The sequence below is a fragment of the Protomyctophum bolini genome (genome assembly GCF_963924005.1).
Source record: "Protomyctophum bolini genome assembly, chromosome: 24".
Taxonomy (NCBI): domain Eukaryota; kingdom Metazoa; phylum Chordata; class Actinopteri; order Myctophiformes; family Myctophidae; genus Protomyctophum; species Protomyctophum bolini.
In genome coordinates this window covers 18331673-18342704 of record NC_137885.1, presented here as the reverse complement: position 1 = coordinate 18342704, position 11032 = coordinate 18331673, and the positions used below count along the sequence as shown (strand labels likewise).

The 11032-nt window shown below is 43.3% G+C and overlaps 1 protein-coding gene across 1 annotated transcript in view; it reads right to left on the bottom strand.

Annotated features, from left to right (window-relative positions):
- Nucleotides 1-11032, bottom strand: part of nid2a (nidogen 2a (osteonidogen)) — a 54247-nt gene that overhangs the window by 11604 nt on the left and 31611 nt on the right. The window contains exons 17-27 of the mRNA XM_080758691.1: nucleotides 10385-10519; nucleotides 9765-9892; nucleotides 9422-9524; nucleotides 8830-8936; nucleotides 8308-8413; nucleotides 7716-7846; nucleotides 7120-7225; nucleotides 5048-5181; nucleotides 4033-4138; nucleotides 1472-1601; nucleotides 460-560 (exon numbers count right to left, since the gene is read on the bottom strand). Coding sequence (XP_080614817.1) covers nucleotides 460-560; nucleotides 1472-1601; nucleotides 4033-4138; nucleotides 5048-5181; nucleotides 7120-7225; nucleotides 7716-7846; nucleotides 8308-8413; nucleotides 8830-8936; nucleotides 9422-9524; nucleotides 9765-9892; nucleotides 10385-10519 — 1287 coding nt within the window. The remainder of the gene's footprint in view (nucleotides 1-459; nucleotides 561-1471; nucleotides 1602-4032; nucleotides 4139-5047; nucleotides 5182-7119; nucleotides 7226-7715; nucleotides 7847-8307; nucleotides 8414-8829; nucleotides 8937-9421; nucleotides 9525-9764; nucleotides 9893-10384; nucleotides 10520-11032) is intronic.

Here is an 11032-nt window from a genome sequence, read left to right as displayed (position 1 = left end):
TTTCATTTTGAAGCTTAAAAGCCAAATAGAAATGTAATTTCTATTTATCACGTTCCAATTTCCGATGCCCGAAAACACTACCCCCATTGGCCTGAATATGTGTTTTTTCCAATGGAAATATCCTGTAAAACAGGGTCGTATTATATTCGGGGACTAGACATTCAATGTTATTTTTTCCACAAATGAGTGTTGAAAAATGGGGGTCGTCTAATAATCAGAGTCATCTTATATTCTGGACAATACGGTAAATCGTTAATCGCATTTATTTGTGTGACAATTAATCGTGACAGCCCTAATTGGGAGGGAAAAGGTTAATTATGATATATCATGACAAAAGACACTTATAATCCTTTATTATCATTATTACTATTATTATTATTATAACATGACATTTTCTACACATTCTTGCTACATCTACTGTATGCTATATGTGTGAAGTCTCTAGAGAAATGGACATACATGCAGGTTTCACCGCGTCGTGGGATCGAGTCCCGGGGACCTCTCGTCCATCCTGGTCCACACACCAGCAGTAACTGGTGTCTCCGTAACACTGTACCACACTGAGGGACACACACACACACACACAGGCCGTCAGAGAGAACACAGACAGACCAATAGATAGACAAACACACACAGTGACCCACAGGTTCTGAGTTGCTGATCAGGTGCACCTTGGGAACACTGGACAGGTGCTCCCAATGCAGAAGCAATTCTACCACAGGTCGTTTCGAGGAAGCAATCTGATTGGTTGAAACAGCCTTCTAGCCGGTGGTTAAACCACCGGTGGTTAAACCACCACACACCACCACCTAATCAAAACAAAGAATTCAGCCGCTCTGTTCTCCCAGAGCGCTAGCAAACTCAGTGGCTAGGCTAGCTAGTTTATTGGGACAGTTGTGGTCGTAGTGACTACATCTGTCATTAAAAAAATATATTCTTTCAGCGATTTTCTTTGTTTTAAGGGTAACTGTGGTAGAATTGCAATATTACACTCGAGGGTGTGGGACTGGGTTAACGTGATTATTGCCACGACAGGGATGCGGTCAGGAACGAGACGGAGTCGAGTTCCGCAAGCATCACTGAAGTGGCAATAATCATGTTAACCCACACCCTCTCGTGTAATATTGCTTAACTCAGAACCTGTGGGAAGCCAAATGCATAGGTCTACAGGAATACACACATTCCCTAGTAGGCCAACTACAGGGGCTGTGACAGTCAGAGAGAGAGAGTTCACTCTATCCTGACAGTCGGACAGACAAATTGGTTTGTGACAGAAAACGTTCTGCTTAACCCATTTTGTGGCGGGAACCCCTTTTGGTGTTTTATACATTATGTTATAATTTAGCTTTTTTTGTGTCGCAAATCTTTGAATATATATTCTTTCAAAGTGAATGTTTTTAACTCAGGTCTAAATGGGTTAAAACAATGCTTTTTAGTAGGTGTGTGTGCGCGCGCGTGTCAGTGTACATACCTGAACTGTCCGTCTTGCTCACATTGGGGCAGGTAGTTGTGGGGGGCGGGGTTACCCCCGTAGTGCTCCATCAGGCTAGCCCTCCAGCGCTCACACACGGTCTCAGGACGCAGCGTCGGCCCCACCCACACTGAAATCAAACGCACCCAACACACGGGTTACACATTTGCAGCAGCCATATTTGTGAATCGTTTTTTTAAAGCATATTTCACTTCAATACACTAAAGTTCCAGTTTATTATTTTATTCCATTGGTCCTTTTTGAGAAACCGAAAATACACTGGGAAGACATATTTCAATATTCTAACCACACCTGGGGGTCTATTAGACTTGTTAACTCCATAGACACATACAACACAGAAGTACAAAACTCTCGGCACCCCATTTTTAATTAATAATTAACATTTCTATTAATTTCTATTCTGTCCCTTTCTCTGCCTTTCTCCTTTCTGCTCTGTTCCCTTCTTTCCTCTCCTCACTCCTGTGGCCTAGCTACCTAGAAGAGAGTTTACATGGTGGGAATATCCAGGAAAAAGAGCACGTGTGCAGTACGCACGCACGCACGCACGCACACACACACACACACACACACACACACACACACACACACACACACACACACACACACACACACACACACACACACACACACACACACACACACACACACACACACACACACACACACACACACACACACACACACACACACACACACACACACGCACACGCACACGCACACACTTGTCTTGCTTGTGTAAGGCTGTCTCACTGCCATATACTCTTTACAAACAGTTTATGTTGTTAAATCTTTTTAATGGCAGAGGTTTTAAAACTAAACCCTAAAACCACTTAAGACTTCTGCTCATGTTTACACTTAACTCTCACGCACGCATATGCGCGTGTGCGCGCACACACGCACGCACTTTACTTCTTTCTCTCACTATCTCTCTCTCTCTCTCTCTCTCTGTTTGTGTTATGAAATAATCATGGTAACATTACACCTTGTATCGTTACTATATAGTTCACCTTCTTTGCCGTATATGTTCTGACCATGAGTCATGAGGCATGACTCCATGGCACAGGCCTGGAGGCTTGCTATCTATTGCTTTGGGTACAGCTTGGTCCTGTGAGTGGGACACGAGCACTTCGTCTCTTATCTCTGTAGAAGCTGTGCTCTCATCCCTGCTTTTGTTAGAGAACTACTTGAGCGCCAACCTGTTTGTGACTGGTGGTCGGTGTTTAATGTACTTGTCCCATGCTCATGCCCAGCTCACGTATTAAACGTCTATCCTATATAATGTCTTATACAGTAAGTGTCCCCTACCATTTGCCTCAACAATTACTGATGGATACAGAATTATGAAAAAAGTTTGAAGGGCTAAGAGTAAGAGAGAGAGAGAGAGAGAGAGAGAGAGAGAGAGAGAATATTTGAGAGATGGGTGAGAAGAGCAAACAGTGTCCCCTTGTATATTGGCAGGAAATCACAGAGGTAAGGAGAGAGAGAGATAGAAAGACAGAGAGAGAGATATAGAGAGAGACAGAGAGAGAGAGACAGAGAGAGACAGACATGCTTCTCTGTATAGCCGTAGCGCATGTGTAAATAAACAAACGTATGTTCAAGTCGATGTAGTTGTGTCCGTTAATGCTTGCATGTGTGTGTGTGCGTGGCTGCGCGTGTGCACGCGCACGTGTGTGGCTGCATGCGGAGGGCGTGACACAGCATTGCCACGGATGGCCGTTCAACCAAAACGTCATGTTTTGGGTCGGTTGCCTAGCAGCAACTGGCACCCCGTCGTAAGGCCCAACGACCACATGACCTGTTTGCTTGGTCCTAAATAGAATTTATAGAATGAACTGACCACTCGTGCATGCGTGCGTGAGAAAGAGAAAGACCTCTTCTAAATAAGGCAATTTCAAAATGCTGACACATTTGTCCTTGAACACAAAACTACAATTTTCCAAATAAAGGCTTTCATTTTGAAATGTCCGCTCAATAAATACACATTACAAGACACATTTCCAACTGTGTAACAAATTATTAAAGTAGTACATGATGACAGAAAGACTTCCAAAGTAAATAAATAAAAAATTCTCAAATTAAAAGCTTCAGTTCCATTATCCGGCTGTGTATATCAAGTACCAGGCCAAGTTCTGAGGTCAGCATACTCTTCTACTTCTCCGTATGTCATCATCTTTAGTTGGTATCACGCCAAACATGAACTAGTCTGATATTTAGTAGTGTGCCGGTGTCTTGCGCCAAAAACAGCCAATCTACAAGCTCACAAACTGTCTCTCTTGCTATTTTTGGTGCGAGACAAGATCTCAGTATACTCAAGTATAAATCTTGCTTTATTTGCCTTGCCTTTGACGGAATAGAAGATATATCAAGTTCACGTGGAGAATCTATATATATATTTTTTAGGCTTTTGAGATTTCCAGATTTTTAAGACTATATTAAGAAAGGCACGTCATGACATTCGTGACAATGTTGCTGCAACTTCCACTATCACTGATCACTTGTGATTCCGACGACGGCAAAAAGAAGCACATTCTTCTCACCTGGTTTATCACAGTCTCTGGGCGGTGTCCCGGGTGACGTCCTGGTCCCTGTCCTCTCCTGTCCCAGACTGTCCACACACCAGCAATGTCCAGTAGAGCCATGGCACTGCAATACATACATCATCATATTAACACATCATCATATTAACACTGCACTACAATACACACAACATCCTATTAACACTGTGCACTACAATACACACATCATATTAACACAGTGCACTACAATACACACAACATCATATTAACACAGTGCACTACAATACACACATCATATTAACACAGTGCACTACAATACACACAACATCATATTAACACAGTGCACTACAATACACACAACATCCTATTAACACTGTGCACTACAATACACACAACATCCTATTAACACTGTGCACTACAATACACACAACATCCTATTAACACTGTGCACTACAATACACACAACATCCTATTAACACTGTGCACTACAATACACACAACATCCTATTAACACTGTGCACTACAATACACACAACATCATATTAACACTGTGCACTACAATACACACAACATCCTATTAACACTGTGCACTACAATACACACAACATCATATTAACACTGTGCACTACAATACACACATCATATTAACACAGTATCCAGTAGAGTAGAGTAAAAGCCATAAGCATGGAAGCAAAATAAAATGTTACGACTGGAGATATCTGTATGACCAAGTCCTAATGTACCAGTATGAATGGAGCCCCCCCCCCCCCCCACACACACACACACACACACACTGTTTACTGAACAATTAACAGTTTAACAACAATTAACACTTTGACCCTCAATCACGAGTTACCCGACCTAATTGATAAAGACCTCTTTCCCTTCAAACATTAGTGAAAAACTTCCGCAGTGAAGCTATTTTGACGATCGAAAACCCCCGGCGCTGTATGTGTTTAAACCACGCATAAGCCAAACAATAACTCTTCTGTCTGTCGCTCTATCAACCCGTCTACTACATAAACACTGGTTGTACCTGTTGAGCGGCGTACAGTCCATTAGCATCACACTGAGGTACGAAGGCCCCGACCGGAGCGTAACCCCCTGGACTGCTGGTCTGGATGCTGTCTCTGTGATGCTCACACTGGCTCTTCTGACGCACTGGCTCATCTGGGAAAGGGAAGGGTTAACAGGCGTGCCAGAGATTTTAATGATTACAGTCGACCGGTGATGATTTTTACTAACCGTTCCCATGTCGAGCTCCACTATGGAGTAGCTATTTCTGCACACCGCTTGAGAGATTAAAAGCAGAATGTTGACCCTTCTGAGACCTGCGTGTCACCGCCGCTGACATCACCACGTTAACCATTTCTGGGCGGGAACCCCTTTTGGTGTTAGCATTACGTTATGCTTTAGCTATTGAAAAACAGCAGATCTACAAGCCGAGTGGCGCACTACGAGCTTGTAGGTCTGCTATTTTTGAAAAATCGAAGAAGAACGACTGACATAGAAACATAGCTTTTTCATTGCATTCAACAGCAGCCGCCCTGCAGTCAAAGACCTTCCAAAGCAGGGACTCTGTCAAGAGATGTCTCCAAGCCCCAGTCATCTCTCGCCTGGACGCCCCGCCCCTCACAGCTGCTTTGCTGTTCTCAGACCTGGCGGCCCAAAATCCAGATCGTAATGGGCTTGTTTTTATGAAGTCCAAACAGCAAAACAAAAACACGGGAGCATGGGAGCTGATTTAACCCTTTTTGGACTGAGGTCGATAGAAAAAAAGCTTCTAAATTTTGAAACATTTTTCGGAAAAACCTATGTTTCTATGTCAGTGGTGCTCAACCTTTTTCATGTCAAGGACCCCCAGAATTATCTCTATTGGGCCACGGACCCCCATCTCAAAATATGTAGTTCCAACTTCCAGGGACCCCCAGAAGCAAATATTTTCGTAAAAAAAATTCTCTGAAATATATATTCAATGATTTGCGCCACATTTGAACGATTTTTCAAAAATAGCAGACCTACTTGTAGATCTGCAATTTTTCAATAGCTACATAATGTTTAAAACACCAAAAAGGGTTCCCGCCCAAAATGGGTTAACTCTCCCAAAAAATAAAACGGATCTACAAGCTCACAAGTCGCAGCAACCTTCCCACAAACTGTAAATCGGGCTTCCGTGTCCGAGTGTCCCGAGATGGAGACACATCTTTAGAAAGTACCACATTTGAATATAATTTCAAACCACACAGTAACCATTACCTTCACCCTCACAACTACTTCCCCAGGTGACTTTGGTAACCCGGGTCGCTCTCTCTTCCACCCAACATTGGTTTACTATATTCCCATTGAGACCTGAGACCAGATTCAAAATGTGAAAAACCTATGTTTCTATGTCAGTGGTCCTCAAACTTCTTCATGTCAAGGACCCAAAACATTACATGTAATTGGCCGCTGACCCCCATCTGAAAATATGCTGTTCCAGGGACCTCCCGAAGCAAATATTTGAGTTAAAAACGTTTGCTGAATAGAATAAGAATAAGAATATGAATTCAAAGATTTGCACCAGATTTTGAGGATTTTTGGATGATGAAACACTACTTTCTTTTTCTCTAGAATTCCATACCCCCAAGATCAACCCCTCCGCCGCAATACGCACGTACACACACACCTGTCATGAGACATTCCAAGGCTAAAACCCTATGACCTGACCAATACACGAAAACTCCCACACATGTACATGTGCGCACACACACACACACACACACACACACACACACACACACACACACACACACACACACAGGGTCTGTTTGGATTGACGCACAGTCTAAGGAATGATAAATGACAAAGGTCAAGGTTTAGCCAGAGTCTTGGTGAGCCATGATGTATCACACCTGTTGAAGCATTTCTATGTCTGTGTGTGTCCACACACACACACACACACACACACACACACACACACACACACACACACACACACACACACACACACACACACACACACACACACACACACACACACACACACACACACACACACACACACACACACACACACACACACACACACACACACACACACACACACACACACACACACACACTTCTCACCTGGCTTGTGGCAGTCTGTGGGGGGTGTACCGGGAGTGCTCCTGGTTCCTGCTCTCTCCTGCCCGCTAGTGTCCACACACCAGCAATGCCCTGTGGAGCCGTGGCACTGTGGACAAAAGGTGATATTATTTATTATGAGAATCACAATTTGTCAGTAAATTGAACCCATTTTTGATTGAGGATATAATGAGGTCTGATGATGATGTTATGATGATGTTATATTATTGAACTTTTATTTCGTGTTTGTTCTATTTATTTATTTTTCTTTGGGGTGATAATTAAATTCTTCTCAACTGTACTTGTGGGTTTACTTTACTGGAGGAATGCTTCTGTAATCCCCCCCCCCCCCCCACACACACACACACACCTCCCTCCAAAATAAACTGTCAATAAAGACAGAGGCTGCCTGTCGAAGGTATAGTGGGAGCTTGTTCCACGCGGTCGGCCCGTAGACGCAGAAAACTGCTTCACCGTGTTTTTTTTTAGTTGCCCTTATTGCGATGCAATACAAGAGGTTCTTAAACACACCAATGAAACAGGGACACTGTGGATTGAAAGTGGTTTAAATAAATCCAAACGCAGACACAACAGCTGACCTGCAGGGGTCTGTACTGGCCATCTTCTTCACACTGAGGGACGAAGGCTCCGTGGATAGGATAACCCTCTGAACTGGTGGTCTGAACGCTGTCTCTGTGATGCTCACACCGGCTCTTAGGAAGCACTTCATCTGGGAAGAGAAGAATTAGAATGGACTTAAAATGGAAGAACCACTGACATAGAAACATAGCTTTTTCAGAAAACTGTCAGGATGTAGAAGACACTTTTAGAATCTGATCTCAGGTCAGAATGGGTTAACACGAAGCCCACCAGAACCGTAGTAATCTGATCGAATTGTTAGCTGCCTCCCGTTAGCATAACATTTTGAAGATGCGCGCCTCCTGGGATGCAATAAAGTACTCAGTACTGTACTCTAACGTTGTTGAAGTAGGACACATAAAATGTCCCTGCTGGGACCCATTCTAAAAAGACCACCCCTGGGTCCTGGGACCCATTACATTGAAATATACATATACATATTTACCGGTACATCACTGTATGTAACATCATCAGACAATTAGGCAGGTATCACACACACTAGGCTAAAACATCACTAGTTTGTTTCTGTAACATATTATTTTGCATTCTCACCTGGTTTGTCGCAGGCTGTGGGCGGCGTGCCGGAAGGCGTCCTGGTCCCTGGTCTCTCCTGCCCGCTAGTGTCCACGCACCAGCAGTGTCCCGTAGAGCCGTGGCACTGCAACCAATCACAATCAATCTTTATTGTCACATCAGGCTCATCATTGATTGCAGTTAAAAAGGATAGAGAGAAGAAAGTAGCACAAAGTGCATAATAATGCAATGCAATGCATTTATTATTGTTATAGGGCAGTGGTTTTCAACCAGTGGTCCGGGTATACAAAAACGTTGCTTACTTGGCCGCTTAGGGTTAGGTGACTGAGGTTAGGGTTAGAGTTAGGGTTAGTGATAGGGTTAGCAGTTGGACAACGCGCCAAACGCGACGTCGGACAATGGCCGACAACTACGTCAATAACTCAATATGTCTTGATAAGGGCTGATGAGAGATTAAATCATCTGATAACATCTGAAACCGCTGATATTAAAGATTTGGGAGCTTTTGAAGTTGTTGAGGGCACCAGACAAAGAACTAACCTGTAATGGTCTGTAATGTCCCTCTTCGTCACATTGAGGTATGAAGGCTCCTGGACTGCTGCTCTGAGCACTGTCTCTGAAGTGTTCACAGTGGCTCCTAGGACGCACTGGAAAAACAAATAAACATACATAGCATTAACATTAACACAACAATGATGTTCTGTAAAACTTAATCTAGGTAAATCTGGCTGCGAAATGCTGCCAACCACGTTATAAGAGCAATAGCCTCGGTACGCAGGCTTTTATTTCCGTTCGCGTTCGGCTCAAAAAATGAAAGCCAGGGGGAACGAGAGACATTTTCTGGTCTAGGAGAGTAGGAGTGGTAGTGAACTACAGTGCACCCCTCTAGACCAGAAAGCAGGCTGGCTAGGCCAGGCTATAAGAGCAATAGTACGCTCAAGGCCATGGTATATATATATAATATTATACGACAGCTATGCTTGCTAAAGGCATTCTGCTTCATGCTGTGCCAAACAACACCGTTGTTTAATCAAAGTACCGCTGTGTGAATACAGTATGGATTCATTCTCAGCTGGTTTAATCAGGTTTAATCACAGTACGGCTGTGTGAATAATTATGACTTAATTCTCACCATTATCGCAGTCTGTGGATGGCGTACCGGGCGTCGTCCTGGTTCCTGCTCTCTCCTGCCCCCTGTTGTCCACACACCAGCAATGACCAGAGGAACCGTGACACTATACAAAGCATTTTACAGAAAGAAATGGGATTAATAAACTTGCTATGCATGTACGTATTGTCGTATACATTTAAATGATTGGCGGTTAGGAACCAAATGGACGCGTATGGGTCTGTCTATATCTCTGAGGATGTAGAAATGGAACCAAATGACATTTACATTAAGAGTTATGAGTGTCTGTGGCCTAGTGCACATCAAACTGATTTAAAAGTCAGGGTCATTTCATGAATACACTGACCTGTAGTGGTATGTACTGTCCCTCAGCGTCACACTGCGGTACGAAGGCTCCGACCACAGGGAAGGGCTCCGGGCCGCTGTCTCTGTGATGCTCACAGTGGGTCTTAGGACGTGTCGGCTGTGCCTGGCCTGGTGAGAGACAATGGAGAAGGAATGAACCAACATGCTGCGACTATTTAAAATCCCATACATTCTGCTTTCTTGTACACTTTTGTAGAACCTGCATACTGCATATGCTCCATTAAAAAAATGCATTTCGGAAAGTCAACAAATATATACGGCGCTCCTCTGCCTTTGACATATCGAAAGAAGTGAGAATGCCTCCTTAACCCATTTAGACCCGACGTCGAAATTAAAAAAAAGTCTTCTGAAAGAATATATATTCAAAGATTTGTGCCGCTTCTTCACGATTTCTTTTTTTTGCAGACCTACAAGCTTGCAGATATAGTATAGCATAATGCTTAGTTAAAACACCAAAAGGGGTTCCCGCCCAGAATGGGTTAAAATAGAAATGATATAACACGATGGCACGTACTAGCAGGTACATTTATTTTCTCACCAAAATGTTGCAGTAATATCCTCAATATAAATATGATAATACTGTACATATCGTTGTCTTACCATCCTGCACAGTACAATAGAAGCCGTCACCATAGTACCCAGGCTGGCACTGACACTGGAAGGATCCCAGACCGTTAGTACAGCTGGCATGGGCGTCGCAAGGAGACGACACGAGGAGACGACACTCGTCCACATCTGGAAAACAACCAAACATATTATGAACAACAAACTCACAAAACACACAGAGTATGCGAAGCAAGATATACATATGATCACTTTAATGTATAAGCTGGATTTGGACATAAATTCGTCGAGTGTTCACAGTGGTAAATGTTGATAAATGGCCAAAATGGCCGCTGTGTGAATAATGGTAAATCAAAGTGGGGTCCCCAGCTAAATTATTGATAGTAACCTAGGAACCAAATGGACCTTCACGGGCCTGTAACTCTTGAGAGTGTAAAAATTGAACCAAAGGGATCCATTTGCGTCCAGCTAAAATATTGACAGTAACTGAGGAAACAAATGGACCTCGACAGGTCTCAGAGTTATTGGGGTCTGTGGTCTGAACTGAAATGAAACAAAAAAGGTTGAGAACCTCTGTGGTATTGTTAAAGAAATCTGTCAGTGAGCACTTATAACATAGTTGAAACAACAATAATGAGACAGACAGTATGATTGTGGCATTTTGTGAACACCACAGACGGCAGG